This window comes from Bombyx mandarina, chromosome 22 (genome assembly GCF_030267445.1).
Source record: "Bombyx mandarina strain Sakado chromosome 22, ASM3026744v2".
NCBI classification, from domain to species: Eukaryota; Metazoa; Arthropoda; class Insecta; order Lepidoptera; family Bombycidae; genus Bombyx; species Bombyx mandarina.
Genome location: NC_143228.1, coordinates 14,332,578 through 14,352,152, shown reverse-complemented (window position 1 = coordinate 14,352,152; position 19,575 = coordinate 14,332,578). Strand labels below are relative to the sequence as shown.

Here is a 19,575-nt window from a genome sequence, read left to right as displayed (position 1 = left end):
CTAGAAACAATTCCGATCCTTAGCAGAGCTATATATCGGAGTAGAGGCACGATGCAATGACTTCTCGTGGCCGCTGCGAACTATTCTCTTGAATACTCCACTCATGCAGAAGCCAGTCACCGTCGATGCCCTAAGAATGTCCTAACGAATCCAGTTGATAAATTTTCGGTGCAATAGAAACCATTGTCGGGTTTATTCGTGTCGAGCGATACGATAGTGCTGGATGTCGAATCCCGCAGGCAGGTAACAATTTCCTGATAAAATATATACTATTACTTACTGGTGGTAGGACGTATACTGATGGTAGGGCGTGTTGTGAGCCCGTATGAGTAGGTACCGCCATTCTGGCTATTTCTGCCGTGAATAAGTAATGCGTTTCGGTTTGAAGCGTGGGACGGCTGCTGTTATATCATAAAATTGCAATTTAGAACTAATGTCTCAAGATGGGTGGCGGCATTTGCGTTGTAGATGCCTATGTGCTCCTGTAACCACTTAAGACCAGGTGGACCAAAAGCTCGTCCACCTATCTAAGAAATAAAAAAACTTAGCACATCTTCGAGGAATAATATCGTTTAACAAAAATCAAACTCGCAAAAATTTTAATTTGTTTAATCAGTAATTAACACCAGTGTTTTAGGGAGTCTTGTGAGCTCGCACGGATGGGCACCCTGCCTATTTTTGCCGTAAGTTTCCATTTACCGTAACCATTTAACACCAGATGGGTAGTGAGCTCGTCTACCCATCTTAGCAATAAATAAAAACTTATTTCCAATTTCATTTGCAAAAGTAAATCTAATTCTGTATTTATCAGAAATTGTAAATAGTACATAGTTTAATCAATTATACATTTGAATTCAAAACATTCGCTTCGAATCGAGAGCGTCGCAGTATTATGTATTTTAAAATTGAAAGTTGATATAAAAACGATCAGAAATATCTCAGAATCTCAAACAGGAATGCGTTTACAAAATATTAAACGCATCCGCGATTTTTATGCTTTTTATTAAAAATGCTTTAAATACATTGCTAAATTTAATTGTGATTACTACTACATTACATTTAAATTTAAAACAATTTCGGATAATTCCAATAATAATATTTTTAATGCTGTAATTCCCAATTGACTTCACAGATACTGGGTAATATTATACAATTTTTTAATGCGCGGGTGAGTTTTGAATAGGATACTTGATAAACATCACAGGAATGTATTGTCCTTAGTCGATATCCACGGCTAATTATAGGAATCTCGGATAACTTGCAGGTTATTGAGCGATAAAGACATTTTACATTCGTTGATCCTTATTAGCTTTCTTTTATTTCAACTTCAGATTTTCCACGATTGTTTTTGACGTAACTGTTGTAGTAAAACCTTCCGAACATGTATAGGAAGGCCAAGCAGTTTGTCACCACAATGACGTTCAGTGATTTCGGGTAATTGCAGTTTTGAGAGAACAGTCCAACGACATTCAGATACAAGACGAGGCAGAATTGAATCTGGAAAAACAAAATCGATAAAATATATTTTTCATTATTTTTGTTCAAATAATGTTAATGCCGAGAAATGTAAAGGTAGTAAAATTAATGATAATAGGATTTTTCAATAGGGACGCTCAAAATTTGACAGCTCATAGCGGCCATCTTGGTAAACTTGGGACATTTTACCATGAAACGCTACACGCTTTACTGGTGGTAGGACCTCATGTGAGTCCGCACGGGTAGGTACCACCACTCCGCCTATTTCCGCCATGAAGCAGTAATGCGTTTCGATTCGAAGGGTTGGGCAGCCGTTGTAACTATACTGAGACCTTAGAACTTATATCTCGAGGTGGGTGGCGCATTTACGTTGTAGATGTCTATAGGGCTCCAGTAACCACTTAACATCAGGTGGGCTGTGAGCTCGTCCATCCATCTAAGCAATAAAAAAAAACGCTTGTCCTGTGATATCTTCTTCTTCTTCTCCACCTTATCCCACTAGGTGGGGTCGGCACAGCTAATTTTTCTCTTCCATTCTCTTCTATCAGCCGTCATCTCAACACTCACTCCTCTTTCTCTCTCGTATCGTCATTCACACACGCTATCCATGTCTTCTTTGGTCGACCTCTTCCCCCTCTACCTTGTACTACCATTTCTATACATCTCCTAGTCTTGGTAAACTTGGGACATTTTACCATGAAACGCTACACGCTTGTCCTGTGGTATCATCGGCTCTCAGTTTTTCGAAGATGCGCAAGGGGCCGCCCTCACTGTCAATGGCGACCGATATCAGACGATGACAACAAACTTTTTGTGGCCTAGGATAGATGGTATGGATGACAAAACATGTGGTTCCAATAGGACGGCGCCACTTGCCATACAACACGGTAAACATTAAATTTATAGTATGAGAAATTCGAAGGCGTGTGAGATCGTGTGACTTAACACCACTCGACTACTTTCGGTAGAGCTACGTAAAATATCTAGTCTATGCAGATAAACCACAGTCTGATGCCGCCCTGAAGGCCAACACAACTCGCGCTCTTCGTGAAATTGAGCCCCATTTCTGCGAAGATGTCATAAAAAATTAGTCCACCAGGATACACTACCTACAGCGGAGTCGCGGCGGCCATTTGGCTGAATTCCATACATATAGTCATCGAATACACTTCACTACATAGTATAAAACAAAGTCGCTTTCTCTGTTTTTAAATGTCTATGTATGCTTAAATCTTTAAAACTACGCAACGGATTTTGATCCAGTTTTTTTTAATAGAATGAATGATTGAAGAGGATGGTTTATATGTATAATAACATCCATTAAATAGTGGAGAAATCAATAATAAATTACAGTTCCGAAACGAAGCGACGGCGGGTCGCTAGTTAACTATAAGATAAAAATTGTGGCAATATCACTTAAACAGATTTATTTTATTTTATTTTTAAGTTCGAGCGTTCTCAATGAAAAACCCTTTATATTCAATGTTTTCAGACCTAGTATATTTTTCTGCAAATAAGCAATACTATAAAGTAACCTGGTGTTAAATTTCATACATTCAGCACGTAAGGACGTGCCATATTCGAGTCTAGCGCAATTAAATGAAATGGATAATAATATGGCCTATTGGAGAGGCGTATATATATCACTACTTCTCTTCACGTTTTTTTCCCCTACCTATGCTGATAGCCTTAAGAGGCTATTTTAGCTTCTCCTTGACGTGTAGGTGAGCTCACAAAACTCAAGCCGGAGTGTTGCTAACACTGTCCCTAGTCAGAGCAGTATTTCGCAGAATCTACCACCGGATCGGAAACGCGACCCACTGAGAAGATCCGGCGAGAAACTTAGTTGGCTCACGCTTATAGTGACAAAGCATAATACGTACGAGCTGCATTGAGGTGAGATGCTTCTTCCACCACAAGTACTTCTGGTACTGCGGTCCCAGACCGGCTACCAAGTAATAACCATACATGATAACATGAATGAATGAGTTTACTGTTCCTTCAGGAATAGCTTGGCCTCCTGTAAAAAAATTGTATTTATTATTTAAGTTTCGCTGCATTATATAGGTACGATCAAATGGGATATGATATTTTAATATACTGCGTTACGGCAGTCCACAGGTGAATGTGGCCATCCACTTTGAGACATGAGGTCGTCTCAATTTTATTTTACTTACACTTTATTTTATTTACAGCCGCCCCATTCTGTAACTCGGAAAGAATAACGAATGAGTGACTCGATTAGTTTTTGTATATACATCTTGGCTATCTCTGCCCCGAAGAAATAATTTTGAGGTTATCGTGGCATAATGGAAAAAATACCCGGTATACTGGAATCGAGTGTCATAGTTGTGCCGGTGCTTAAACCTGTCAGACAGGATTTTTCTAATTAAATAGTTCACAAAAGTGAATGTATTTCAAAAGGAATGTAATGCGTAGTAAGCCCGTACGGATATTTACCACCGTCTTATTTTTGTCGCGAAGCAGCCATGCGTTTTGATTTGAAATGCGGGATATCCGTTATAAATTGACACTTGAACCTTAACACGTTGAACGCCACATGAAAAATCGAGTATTTTCATTCAGGCCACGGTGATCACCGGTGAGCCTTAACTTACTGAGCCGTTCGGGTTATGAGGGTCACCAGTGAACCGCGTGAGGGTTCCAACGTAAACGCTTTCTACGAACACGGATTGCAGCTATCAAACAAAAAGCGTATCGAGGTGACCCAAGTGGCCCTTTAGCCGAACCAAACGCCTTGGTTTTCAAATTCAATAGAAACTTGTAGTTTTTATCAAGATTCCCTCCTTGCGTCGTATTCCTCACTGCTGAGGGTCGTGACCACTCTTTTATATCGTCTGCGCACGTAGAATCTTTCTCCGTCTATTCTTGTCTCTGGCGGTGTGGAGGGCGTTGTGAAATGTGAAATCTAGAGCGGTGCGGATCTGGTCTTGCCAACGTATTGGGCTGTGACCCCGAGGCCTTTTCCCATCCACCTTACCGGTCACGATGAACCTCTCGAGATTGCTACCATCCTTCTGTGCAATGTGACCGAAGTATTCAAAGACTCTGCGAATGACAGCCGCGAGGAGATTTTGAGTTCATGCAAAATTGGTACGTTAGTCCGAAACGCTGAATACGGATTATCTTTCTCCAGCACCACATCTCAAAGGCTTCAATGCGTTTGCGATCTGCCGATTTCAGTGACCAGGTCTCAGCGACATATGTACATATCAAGACGACTAGAGTCCGCACTAGTTTGGTTTGGTCTTTACGGAAATGTTGCGATCTCTCCAGATTTTCTGAGCATAGTCATGGCACTCTTGATCATACCAATTTCTGGCGCACTTCCTTCTGGCACGAGCTATTGTTATTGATGTCAAGATTTAATATTAATTAATTAATTTAAGATTAATTTTTAAGATATTTTAATAAATTAATTAATTAATTTAAAATTATTTAAAATATTTATTTAAAATATATAATTTATTTAAAATATCTTAAAAACTATAGTGTAAAAGTCGCTAATTTTAATCTTCCAAGCCAATTATCGCATTTTATAAATTTTACAATGAAAATCTTAAGTTGATAAAAATTTCTGTTTCACTCATTTTGGCTTGGCCCGAATGGTATAGTAGGCTAGGCCCACCGGTGGGCTGAATGACGTTAAACGTGTTAATTTTCAAGATGGGAGGCGGCGTTCACATTTTGATGTCTATATGCCCGCTCCGGTAACCACATAACAGCAAGCGGGCCGAGAGCTCGTTCACTTATTCAATAGAAAGTATCAACAAAAAGACATATGGTGGTATGTTTTTTGGCGAGAAAGTAAACAAAAAAGAATCGAATTTAAAATATCTGGACGGGCATTTGTACAAAGAATACAACATTATCGTGTCTTGTAATGAATATCCCAATTAAGTTTATGAATCGCCTATTAACAATTTAAATGCGCACAGTAATTAACGTCGACATGACCTAATAATGGAATCGGGACACCACATTCTTTAATAAATTAATGAGATACTTAATTCTATTGTGCTAGATCACGTGGTGCTAAGAGGTTACAAGAACCCATCGAAATTATAAATGAATTCCACTAGCCAGTTTGTGACATCAGTATTGAGCAGGATGGTAGTGCCTATAGGCTTACAATCGCTTAAGTCATCGTGAGCGAAAGGCTTAGCTTGTGGTTTGTGAATTGATTCAGCTTTATTGATATTAAAATCCCATAAGTCCTCCTCCGTGCGTCGTATTCCTCAGTTCTGAGGGTCGTGACCTTTACTGAGCACTTTTGTCAGGACTATGTTCTTCCATTCACTTCTGTCCAGCGCGCAGTGGATAGCGACATTGATGCTGGATTCCAAAGTCGTCTTGATCTGATCGGACCAGCGCATGGGACTACGCCCCCTAGGCCTCTTTCCTTCCACTTTGCCGGTGATGAGAAGTCTTTCGAGATTGTCACCCTTTTTTCTCGCAACGTGACCGAAAAACTCTAAAATCCTACGTAGGCAAATGGTGGAGAGTCTTAAGGAGACGCCTAGTTCTTCCAGGATTGATGCGTTTGTCCGATGCGCCGTCCAGGGAATCCACAGCATTTTCCTCCAGCACCACATCTCAAACGCGTCGATCCGACTTCGATCAGCCTTCTTCAGAGTCCACAATTCCCATAAGTAAGTATTATTTTTTCTAAGACTATATGTATCCACTGGTGATAGGGCCATTTGTGAGTCCGCACGGGTAGGTACCACAACTCTGCATATTTCAGCCGTGAGGCAGTAATGCGTTTCGGTTTGAAATGTGGGGCAGCGGCTGTAACTGTATTGAGATCTTAGAACTCATATCTTAAGGTGGGTGGCGGCATTTACGATGTAGATATCTATGGGTTCCGGTAACCACTTCACACCAGATGGGCTGTGTCTCACCCACCCATCTATGAAATAAAAAATAATAAAAAATCTATATCCACGAACGGCTTCCACAGAGGTATTTATTTTTTGTAAATCTTACAATTTGTGATCGTCTTGTGAGTACTCTTATATAAATGTTACCATATTTCCTATTTCCTAGTTTCACGTTCGTCTATCAAACAAGTTCAATATAAATAAGTACCATGGCGAAAATTTATTCTAGAGCTTAACAGTAGGGTGGCAAAAATCACCCTGAAACGAATTATGTGCTTTGTGATTGTCTCTAGATAGACCAGTGATCAATAGAGAAGATAGTCCTAGCACCAATTTGCCCCAGAAAACGTATTCCTGATGATTCGAGTCAATTTGAGACGATTCAAATGGAAGAAGTTAGTATTTGAAAGGTTTAGCCTATTTAAGAATGAAATTATTGTATACCACATGATAAAACTTCACTCAGATTAATAAGCAGGCTTGAGGATGTGAAACTCAAGGTGGGTGGGTTTCTCCTTGCTTTATCAAGAGATCATACGGATCACGCGAAAACCATCTAATTTGCTTCATCTAAATTACTTACCAGCGTAATATTTAGTGCCGTACCAAGAGAGCAACGGCATTAAAGTGTGATGGTATAAATGTAGAAAGGTGACTTGATTTTGCTTTTTTCGAAGCACGAAGAACACGGTGTCCAAGAGTTCAGTGATCTTCGCTATGAAGTACAAATATACACTGGATGCCCACTGAAATTTACAAAATGATAATTTAACTACAACAGCTTTTTACGTAATATACATAGTGGTAGTAATATGTAAGGAGCAATGTGACTTTGGTATAATTAATGCACATATTGAGAAGGAATACAAAAATAGTGAACATTTTATAAATACGTAAATAAAATACTTTATACCGTTTCCAATGCACTAGAAGTATATATATGTAAAATGCACATATTCAATAAGTCAAAGATTTTATTAATTAACGGTCAAATTTCGATTGCTAGATTAAAAATAGAAGAATGGTAGAATAAAAACACAACAGGAATCAAAATTTCAAAGAGAGTCTGAATTCTAGTAGAGGATATTAAGGGTGTTTGAAATAATTAACGACGGTGACCACGTATGATCACGTATGAGCGCTGGGTGTCCTTCTGTGATGGAAAATAAAAGAGTTGGTATAGATTATTCTCATTCGTTTTCTTCATTCATTTTTGTTCATGTCATGTTTCAAAAGAAAGGTCGAACAAATTTTTATTTAATAAAATATCTCATTAAGTTTGTTGTAGGTTTTGCAAGTAATACATAAGTATATTTTAAGGCTCCAAAAAAAAATCTATTACAATACTCATAACAAAAATATGATCAATGAATAATTTTATATTCCGAATTTATATATAGTAAATAATCGGCTCAGTGGTGTGGATTGGGGGAGGCCTATGTCCAGCAGTGGACGACTGTGGCTGTGGCTGTTGATGATGATGATGAAATAATCGGGGGCAAACCATCACATTAACACATCAACGTGTTTGGTGCGAGTTTTTTAACGTTCTCGATCGCGTAAAAGTTAACTCTGACTTGTACGAGTATGTAATTGGAAAAGCGCCTTTATCGGGAAACGTAGGCAGATTCCAACCACATAGAAATTTAGCTAACTTTTACACGGTCTAGAAGTTAAAAAGACGCACACTAAACACACTGGACCTAAAGTAGGATTCCTTGTAGGAATCAGGCGGGAGCTCAGACTCCTGGACGTCCATAAGTCGAGTGGGCCAGACGGCATCCCCGCAGTGGTTTTGAAAACGTGCGCCCCTGAGCTGACACCTGCGCTAACGCGTTTGTATCGCCTCTCTTATTGCACTAACAGGGTTCCGTCTTCATGGAAGACCGCCCACGTCCACCCTATCCCCAAGAAGGGTGACCGGTCGGACCCATCGAGCTACAGGCCTATCGCGATAACTTCCTTGCTTTCCAAGGTGATGGAGCGAATTATAAATACACAACTCCTGAAGTATCTTGAAGATCGCCAGCTGATCAGTGACCGACAGTACGGTTTCCGTCACGGTCGCTCAGCTGGCGATCTTCTTGTATACCTTACTCACAGGTGGGCTGAAGCCTTGGAGAGCAAGGGCGAGGCTCTTGCTGTGAGCCTTGATATCGCGAAGGCCTTCGACAGGGTCTGGCATAGGGCACTTCTATCGAAGTTACCATCTTACGGAATCCCCGAGGGTCTCTGCAAGTGGATCGCTAGCTTTTTGGATGGGCGGAGCATCACGGTCGTTGTAGACGGTGACTGTTCTGATACCATGACCATTAACGCTGGCGTTCCACAAGGTTCGGTGCTCTCCCCCACGCTTTTCATCCTGTATATCAATGACATGCTGTCTATTGATGGCATGCATTGCTATGCAGATGATAGCACGGGGGATGCGCGATATATCGGCCATCAGAGTCTCTCTCGGAGCGTGGTGCAAGAGAGACGATCAAAACTTGTGTCTGAAGTAGAGAACTCTCTGGGGCGAGTCTCCAAATGGGGTGAATCGAACTTAGTTCAATTCAACCCGTTGAAGACACAGGTTTGCGCGTTCACTGCGAAGAAGGACCCCTTTGTCATGGCGCCGCAATTCCAAGGAGTATCCCTGCAACCTTCCGAGAGTATCGGGATACTTGGGGTCGACATTTCGAGCGATGTCCAGTTTCGGAGTCATTTGGAAGGCAAAGCCAAGTTGGCGTCCAAAATGCTGGGAGTCCTCAACAGAGCGAACCGGTACTTCACGCCTGGACAAAGACTTTTGCTTTATAAAGCACAAGTCCGGCCTCGCGTGGAGTACTGCTCCCATCTCTGGGCCGGGGCTCCCAAATACCAGCTTCTTCCATTTGACTCCATACAGAGGAGGGCCGTTCGGATTGTCGATAATCCCATTCTCTCGGATCGTTTGGAGCCTCTGGGTCTGCGGAGGGACTTCGGTTCCCTCTGTATTTTGTACCGTATGTTCCATGGGGAGTGCTCTGAGGAATTGTTCGAGATGATACCAGCATCTCGTTTTTACCATCGCACCGCCCGCCACCGGAGTAGAGTTCATCCATACTACCTGGAACCACTGCGGTCATCCACAGTGCGTTTCCAGAGATCTTTTTTGCCACGTACCATCCGGCTATGGAATGAGCTCCCCTCCACGGTGTTTCCCGAGCGCTATGACATGTCCTTCTTCAAACGAGGCTTATGGAGAGTATTAAGCGGTAGGCAGCGGCTTGGCTCTGCCCCTGGCATTGCTGAAGTCCATGGGCGACGGTAACCACTCACCATCAGGTGGGCCGTATGCCCGTCTGCCTACAAAGGCAATATAAAAAAAAAAAAAAAAAAACAGAGACTGATATACAGATAAAATAAATATTTATATAAGCTTCAATAAATGCGTATATGGAAATGGCACACTCAAAGAAAGAGCAAAGAAACATGCTCGTCACATCTTTTTTTTTTTATTGCCATCTAGGCAATAAAAAAAAAGGATGTGGATGAGCTCACAGCCCACCTGGTGTTAAGTGGTTTTTTATTTTATTTTTATTGCTTAGATGGGTGCACGAGCTCACAGCCCAGCTGGTGTTAAACGATTACTGGAACGCATAGACATCTACAACGTAAATGCGCCACACACCTTGAGATATAAGTTCTAAGTCTAGTTTATTTCAGTTATTTTCATAGTGTTATGTCCTATGGCATTTTGCTATGGGGCAATGCTGCCGATGTCGAAACGATTTTCATCCTGCAGAAGAGGGCTATTCGTGCTATTTATAATATGCACCCGAGGGAATCCTTGAGGGACAAGTTTAAGGAAATCAAAATTCTAACTTTAGCGTCCCAATACATTTTTGAAAATTTATTGTACGTGCGTAAAAACATTGTAGAATTCCCCAGAGTCTGCGATTTGCATAATGTGAACACTAGGAACAAACATAGGCTTGCGTTGCCGGCGGCTCGAATTAAGAAAATAAGCAACTCTTTCAGGGGGCTGGGTGTACAACTTTTCAACAAGATCCCACAAAACGTTCAACTACTACCTGTTCATAGATTTAAGAAAACTGTCAAGGAACGTTTATGCAACAAGGCATATTGTAAAGTTAAGGATTTTTTACTAGATGGCACTACGTGGGAATGAGGCGTTCGCTCCTGGCCTTTTCATTTTTCATTATTATTATTATTTATTTGAATTGTATTTTTTTGACTTGTTTTTTCGTATACTGTAAATATGTTTTCTTGTTTAAAAAAAAAAGAAAATATTTGAGAAAATCCAAAAAAAAAAAAAAAACCCGCTGAGTTTGTTTCGCCGGTTCTTCTCAGAACTGTGGCTTTTTTTGGAACCGGTGGTAGAGTTAGCATTTTCTTTTACATTTTGACATTCAACAAGTGTGTTTTTGATGACATCCAATTTGAAATAAATGATTTTGAATTTGAATTTGAATAAGGTCTCAGTATAGTTACAACGGCTGCCCCACCCTTCAAACCGAAATGCATTACTGCTTCACAGCAGAAACAGGCGGGGCGGTGGTACCTACCCGTGCGGACTCACAAGAGATCCTACCACTAGTAAAAAAACCTACGACCATAAATGCTAGCTCGAAGTGGGAATCCAATCCACGGCCTCCGGCTCAAGAGTCAGAGGCATTAACTGCCGCCAAGCTATTTTATTTTATAACCTATATTAAATTTACGGGATGTTATTATCGTTTTTACCTTAACACTCCGTAACTTAACACTTACCTTCAAATTCTCCGGATCGTTTGAATAATTTATATCTTGACAGGTAAATCTATAGCTTGTTTTGTAGACGTAAAATAAACCCTGAAAAAAAAAGGTAATCGTTTTGATTTTCTGGATTTTCTTTTTCTTTCTAGATCTCCAAACATATTCACAATGAAAATGATGTACATATTAATATAATGTTTAGGGGATATAAATATACATTAAAGTCGCTAATTAAGAAACAAATTGCAGTCTGAAACGTTGTCTAGTTATTAAAGTTAATCGTAGTGTCCAAGGCCAATTCTGTTGTAAATACTGTTTTTCAGATTCTTTTTTAATTTAAATACAGCTTTATACTTATTAATATACACTCAGACTAGCTCGTTTTTCTCTTTTATTTTGTTTTCAACGTAGCTAAAATTTCATTTATATTATTTATAATGACTTCTCATTCATGGCTTCCATTGTCTCGACAAAACAACTTACATCAGGCAGATTGCTATTGTTCTATACTTTTTATATATTTTTGTTTTATTAACGTTACACATAACACATCTCATTGTTATTTCATATAATTCAAAAACGCGATTATATACTTTTACATAAAACACTTTTCTTTTTTTTTTCAACTTTTTAATTATTTTGTATTTGGAACACGTCTATTATTTTAAAAACTTCTTTCGATTCTGCACCATTCCCACATATTTTTTCGTGTTCATTATCAAATTAGAATATGGAATAGGGCATTAGAGAAAATAGGATTGCAGTGATTGCCTTGCACAAAATGATTATGGAGCCGTTGGTTATATTTCAGACAGTTTAAAAGCTTGGTATCAGCCGTATGCTCGTATATCGTACTATCAACAGATACAACAAAGACGTATTGATCAATCATATAATACTGATATCCGTAAAAAAAATTAGGCTATGGAGCATGCTAAATTAGATATTTACACTACCGTACACATTCATTCATATACGTATGTACTATGTAACATACATGCATTCGAGAAACAGATTTCCTCTTTCGGAGCTCGAGTAAAGTAATTTTAAAAAGTTATTTAACATTTGTATAGCTACTTATAAATAAAAAATCTGCGTTATCTCACCGCCAGTTGGCAGAGTTCCCAGAAGGCTGGCAGCATTTCCACACTGGATAGCAATGCTAATTCTTTGTGCAAAATACGTACCGGCCTTCTTAAGTAAAATCGCAGGCCAAACTCACCGTACAAGTTAAGTAAACGCTCAAAGCAATCTGCACAATGTTGTAAACAATTAAAACATTTTTCAGTTTGTATGGTTTCTTGTCTTTCATGTACTGGGGTCCCTTGTAGCTGCAGAAATACAAATACGCTCCCAGCACAGTGAGCAGCGGCCACGGGCTCTTCATCAACCACCAATCCTTCACTCGTGGATCTAAAAAAAAAAAAGAAGTCAAAATTTCGAAATTTCGGAAGTCGTCGTGCCCTTAAGGATAAGACGTCCGGTGTATTCGTAATTAACGTTGTTCGAATCCCGCAGGCGGGTACCAATTTTTGTAATGAAATACGTACTTAACAAATGTTCACGATTGACTCGCACGGTGAAGGAATAATATCGTGTAATAAAAATCAAACCCGCAAAATTACAATTTGCGTAAATACTGGTGTATGGTGTGGTGGCGACATTTACGTTATAGCTGTCTATGGGCTCCAGTAATCACTTAACTGGTGGGCTGTGAGCTCGTCCACCCATCTAACCATCTGGATACCCTAAACCACAGGCGAAAGTTGCATCTACTCGTACATTACTGTTCTATATTACAGAATAGAGCCAATAATCCCGTGGCACTACGGCAAATGACTATTCGTCCCGCAACAGTATGCGCGGGCAGGAGTGCGCCGCCACCACCACTTATTTGCGGCGTTGGCGGGGCTGAGGACCCGTAGAGCTAGGAACTGTCCAACGGCCAGGGCAATTGCGCTGTTAAACGAATTTCTGTCCGAAATCCAGGATGCGACGTATTTGCCGATAGTTGGAGAATACTTTATTCCAAAATAATTTTATTTTTAGCATAATATTATAATAGTACTTAATAATTTCAATAATGTTTTTGTGTTAACGAGTCAGGCGTTTTGGTGATAACTGTAAGCCTGACTTTGTATTGAATGGAATAAATAAATAAATCTAAGCAATAAATAAACAATAAAAAAAAATAGCATTTTTTTATCTTTTGGTCTGTTAACCAGACCTTTAAGCTAAGTCTTACTTATCTATCTTATCTATATATACTTAGGTATATCTACTGTAATACAAAAAATACTATAAAGCGAAATGAGATGAAGTTGATTAATTAATTTAAGACTTTAATCAATTAGAATAAAATGAAATGAAAAGAAATGAGATGAGATGATGATAAAATATCAGTAAAATGGTGGTTATTTACTGAGACTTTTTCACTAGACTTTTGGGAAGAATTCGAGAAGCTACGTCCAGCGGCTTTGTTTAATTTTCGCACATTTGCACTTTTACAGATGCTAAACGAACATCATTGCAATGCATTGCGATGCAAAACATTACACTTTTAAGCCTGAAGAAACAATAAATTAACAAAATAAAACAATTCACACAACATTGAACCTCACGTTAAAGCCAAAAAGTCCTAAGCTACAAATACCTTAGTTCTGATGCTGTGTTCGATAAGGAAAACCTAATAAGCATACTTTAAAATTGAATTTTTTTTTAAATCAACTCATTTATTACTAAAATTAATTGAGATAATTATTATTAAAACTACATTTGCGTTTTCTGTTGTCATATATTATTTCCGAAGCTTTCGGATACTTTTCTATAACATAATATTAATAGTTCGATAATATAAAACATTACTTTAATAGTTTTCGTGTTCAAAGACGATCAAGGTATGATAAGTAGGTATGAAGGCATGTAAATATATAAACATATAAAGGAATATATATATCAACAATATATCAACATTTGAACATTGTGATAACTAATTGACATCAACCCCATGAAAAGCACAGAGCTGCTCTTCAAAAGGGGTCGCCCTCTGAATACCACTTCGAGCAGCCCACTCCTTAATAGGCGTGTTAATACCTCCGCTGCTAGCCTCATCACTCTCCTTGGCCAGCCTATACCATGGGCCTCGAAGGTCAAATATCTAGGCGTCATCCTCGACAGAGGGATGACATTCCGACACCACATCAAAACGGTACGCGGCCTTCATCATTAGGACGTCTCTATGCCATGATTTGCAAGCGAAGCAAATTGTCCCTTCGAAATAAGGTGACACTCTACAAAACTTACATACGTCCCGTCATGTCCTATGCAAGTGTCGTGTTCGCTCACGCGGCCCACACCAACTTGAGACCCCTTCAAGTTATTCAATCCCGTTTTTGCAGGATAGCCGTCGGAGCACCATGGTTCCTAGGGAACGTGGATCTCCATGATGACCTGGAGCTTGACTCAGTCAGTAAGTATCATTGCGCCACTTCGAAAAGGCGGCACGACATGAAAACCCTCTTGTCGTGGCATTTGATTTGGCATTGATCCTGTAGACCGAATGGTAAACAGTCGACGTCGCCCAAAGCACGTCATTACGGATCCTCTCGATCCATTAACGGTGCTTTTACGTACCACCAGCAACGGTCACCGTCCTCGTCGAGCGACGAAGGGTTCAACGAGCGAATTAACCCACAGACACAGCCCACTGAGTTTCTCGCCGGATCTTCTCAGTGGGTCGCGTTTCGGATCCGGTGGTAGATTCTGCGAAGCACTGCTCTTGCTAGGGCCAGTGTTAGCAGCACTCTGGGTTGAGCCCCGTGCGCTCACCTACATGTTAGGGCGAAGCTGAAATAGCCTCTCCAGGCTATCGGCATAGATAGGGAAAAAAAACATTAAATTGTAAACAAAACTTCAATTATATCTACGACTCGTATAAACCGATGCGAATACTTACTTACTGGTTGGTGTCTGAGTATTCAAATCTTTTCATACGTATTATTCGCAATATATAGGTTGTAGTACTTTTTCCACAGGAGAAAATCGCCGGATGTGGGAGTTGAACCTCACTAAAAACTCCTGCCGCTCACAACCGGCGCCCTACCTCGGACCGGGCCGGAGCCCAGTCGGGAGTAAATACCGACACAGACCTTGACACATGAGACGGAATTCCCAATTATGTTGTGTGACGGTTTTCCTAGCCTAAAAACTGGCAAACGAAAGTGCTTTGCGGCAGATATAGACTGGTAGCCGATTTTTAGTATTGAACCAACTTAACATCTTAACACGGGCATTATGCCTATGTACCTATAAAGCCTAATAATAAACAAATGACGACTTATGATATTATGATTTGTGTTATTCATAGTTAATACGTATTAAACTCGATCGACTTCACGAAATACCAACATTTCTTGAAATCAACAATAATTAGTAATACTAGTTTAATGCGTCGTGCTCGCGGTTAACAAATTAACCTTGTTAATTTGATTGTGGAAAAAGTATATTTCAGTTATTTTTATCATGTTAGTAACAAAAATTAAGTAATGTCACAATTATTTTAATGCTTATTCCCATTTTTAAGGTTGTAACGACGTATTGTTTTGTTGCAGTCAAGATGATTTGGTGATTATAACCTAAGCCACTTTCATCAGCCAGTGGATGAGTTCGTCTTCCTCTGGTAGCGCTGCCTCGGGAAGCAGCGCTCCATCCAATGGTATCTCCGTAGTAGGTGATTTCGCAGTCTGGGGCTCTTGGCGTTTCGTTTGCGTAGTGTTTCATGACCCTGATTAATGTATCGCGGGGACAAGATTTAATTACCAAGCTATTTGGTATTCAGAATCTGGATACGAGCCTCATAGATTCAGTCAAAAAATTATCGGCAGTGGATGATTTGTTTATGGTCCCAAACTTTTTTTTTTTTGTTTGTTGTTATTGAGTACATACAACCGTTTTTATTTATTTTCGCGTGGCGTTTGAGTTGCATCTGTTATTTAGATTAGCGAGAACTGAACTAAATTCCAGAAAAAAATATGAAAAACATTTTTTGATGGCAAAATTACTCGGCTTATGTAGGTTTCTAAAGGATCATACCTTGAAGGTGATAACATAAATTTTGATGAATAAAACTAAAATTTTGTTTATAACTCATGTCTTCGTGATACTTTCATGACACAATAGTTGTGTTTCCGGTAAGTATAACCTCAGATTATATGTAGTTTAGATCCGTTGAATGTGAAAAGTTTTATCGTATCGCAATGATAAAGTTACTACAGTTTCATTCTAACGTCCGTCTGGTGTAGTGGTAAGTGACATGGTCATTACATTAGGGGGTCGCGGGTTCGAATCCCGCCAAGGGAAGATATTTGTATGATAAATATAAATGTCTTTTCCAGGGTTATGGATGTATATTAAATACATGTATGTGTATAATAAAAATCTTACATTTATTTCCGATATCTGGTACCTGTAACACAAGTTCTTTACGAACTTATCACGAGACCAGTTAACGTGGCGTGATTGTTAGTAAAAAATTTATATGTTTATATATTTAAAAATGTACTTTGGGAATTGAAGACTAATATACATACTTATATGTATACAATTAAATAGATAAGACAGAGAGAGAGAGAGAGAGAGACAGAGAGAGAGTATGCATTCAATTCTGAACAAAATATAAAAACAACTATTAAAATACTTAATAGTTAAAATATAATAAATATAATTCTGTCTTCATACCAACACTTAAAGAAAGAATCTTTGTGAACAAAACCAAGACGTCACACATTTATTTTCTATTTTTTCGCAGTCGCACAGACAATAGAATTTATTCGTATGATTAAATCTCAGGTTTATAAGTTTCTTTTTAATTTTTCAGTTGTTCTGTTGTTTTCGATTCTTTAGTTTTCGTGTTCAAGTATAAATAAATTGCTGTCGTATACATTTGGATTTACGAGTATACTGACTAACGGCGACTTTAGTATAATAATTATAACTGTTGAACATTCCAGGTATTTAAAGCGCCCTAAAGATACAAAATTCACTTCCTCTGTCTCTTAAAATCCTTTCCTTTTTTCTTTTATTATGATTGACATATGTCATCTAGTCAAATTATAAAAAATATATGAATTTAAGTGATTACTGGTGTTGATCCGTAATTTACTGGCGGTAGGACGTATTGTGAGCTTACACTTGTAGATGCCCTTATTTTGTTTATGTTTGTTTACAAAGCAGTCGTATCGTCCCATAGACAAACAATCCACTAAGTTTCTCGCCGCATATTCTCATTGGGTCGCGATTCCGGTCCGGTGGTAGATTCTCGAAGCACTCCTCTTGCTAGGACAGATGTTTGCAATACTACCCGACCGCGCCGATATTATGGTTTCATGTCTCAAGGCGGTTGGTAGTATTCACGCTCTATCCGATGATTTGCAAGCGAAGTGAATTGTCCCTTCGAAATACGGTGACTCTCTATAAAACTTGCATACGTCCGGTGCAAGTGCGGGTACTTATGCAAGTGTAGTATTCGCTCAAGTGGCCCAAACTATTTTATTTTTTATATTTTTATTGCTTAGATGGGTAGACAAGCTCACAGCCCACCTGGTGTTAAGTGGTTACTGGAGCCCATAGACATCTACAACGTAAATGCGCCACCCACTTTGAGATATAAATCTAAGATCTCAGTATAGTTACAAGGGCTGCCCGTCAAACCGAAACGCTTTACAGCTTCACGGCAGAAATAGGCGGGGCGGTGGTACCTACCCGTGCGGACTCACAAGAGGTCCTACCACCAGTAATTTAAAACCACATTCAAGTCATTCAATCCCGTTTTTGCAGGATAGCCGTTGGAATACCGTGGTTCGTGAGAAACGTGGATCTTCACGATGACATGGAGTTGAACTCCATCCCTAAGTATATTGATTCGGCATCAGTGCGCCATTTCGAGAAAACCGCCTGCTCGAAAACCCTTTTGTCTTGGCCGCCGGTAACTACATTCCCGATCCTGCGGACCGAATGGTAAACAGTCGAGGTCGCCCAAAACACGTCATTTCAGATCTTTCCGATCTAGTAACGGTGCTTTAAAGTACCACACCGGTACAGCACCGGTCATCGTTCTCGTTGAACCCATCGCTTGGAACGAAGGGTTCGGTGAGAAAATTAACCCACAGACCCAACCCACTGAGTTTCTCGCCGGACCTTCTCAGGGGGTCGCATTTCCGATCCGGTGATAGATTCTGCGAAGCACTGCTCTTGTTAGGGCTAGTGTTAGCAACGTCATCAGGTTAGAACTCCGTGAGCTCACCTACTCGTCCGGCGAATCTAGTATGACCCGCTCGAGGTCACTAGAATAGGTAGAAAAAAAAGGATTCACGTTCTAAAGCATATTTGTTGGCGTGCTTTCGGTATGGTTACCATTCGTATCAGTGCTTAATTATTTTTTATTGCTTAGATTGGTGTACGAGCTACCAGCCCACCTGGTATTAAGTGATTACTGTAGCCCTTAGACATCTACAACGTAAATGCGCCACCCACCTTGAGATATAAGATCTAAGATCTCAGTATAGTTACAACGGCTGCCCCACCCTTCAAACCGAAACGCATTACTGCTTCACGGCAGAAATAGGCAGGGTGGTGGTACCTACCCGCCTGGACTCACGAGAGGTCCTACCACCAGTAAATACGCAATAATCTATCTATATATATAAAAATGAATTGCTGTTCGTTAGTCTCGCTAAAGCTCGAGAACGGCTGGACCGATTTGACTAATTTTGGTCTTGAATTATTTGTGGAAGTCCAGAGAAGGTTTAAAAGGTAGATTAATATGAAAATGCTCGGAATTAAATAAAAATAATAATTTTGTTTTTCCTTAGATGTGTCCCTTCTCGGACGGATTCCTTTTGTTTGTTTCAAGTTTATTTTATACAAAAGTTTAGGTCTTTTATCTATCGATTGAGGCACTACGAAGTCTGCGGGGTCAGCTAGTACGCAATAAAAATAAAAATAATATTATAAACAATGAAATTAAATTACTTGCCTCCCAAATCATCGAATATGTAATCGAATCCCCGTAGCACATTTGAAATGATCGACATCTTCTTTTAATATATTTTTTTATATAATATTTTTATAATATAATCACTTTGCGAAATGAATGTAACGTAAGGGTCAACTTATTTAACGACCTCTCAGCTGGCCGATTTCATTTAAAATGAAGTATACGTTTTTATATCGCTTGTAAAATACGACTTTGATAATGTCGTATTGCGTCACGGAGTGTCTAGGCGGAAGGAAAACGTATTTGGGATTTCTGTTAGCGTTTTTAAAATAACTTTCGTCTCTGAAAAACTTCGTACAGAGCTTGGCGACAAACTACAAAATTAAGGATTTATTAATTATCTGATTGAAAATAGTTGTTTCAATGGTTAAACTATTGGTCTATTTATGTATTATTTAT

The 19,575-nt window shown here is 39.4% G+C and overlaps 1 protein-coding gene across 1 annotated transcript; it reads right to left on the bottom strand.

Moving 5' to 3' along the window:
- Positions 1 to 594: 594 nt before the first annotated feature.
- Positions 595 to 19,313, bottom strand: LOC114240189 (very long chain fatty acid elongase 7). Its single transcript, XM_028170661.2, has 6 exons — positions 19,156 to 19,313; positions 12,346 to 12,536; positions 11,139 to 11,219; positions 6,964 to 7,126; positions 3,360 to 3,496; positions 595 to 1,497 (listed from the first exon to the last, which is right to left on the bottom strand). Exons 1-6 carry the CDS (start codon positions 19,211 to 19,213, stop codon positions 1,306 to 1,308), a joined length of 822 nt encoding a protein of 273 aa, XP_028026462.2. The 5' UTR covers positions 19,214 to 19,313; the 3' UTR covers positions 595 to 1,305.
- Between the last annotated feature and the right edge of the window lie 262 nt (positions 19,314 to 19,575).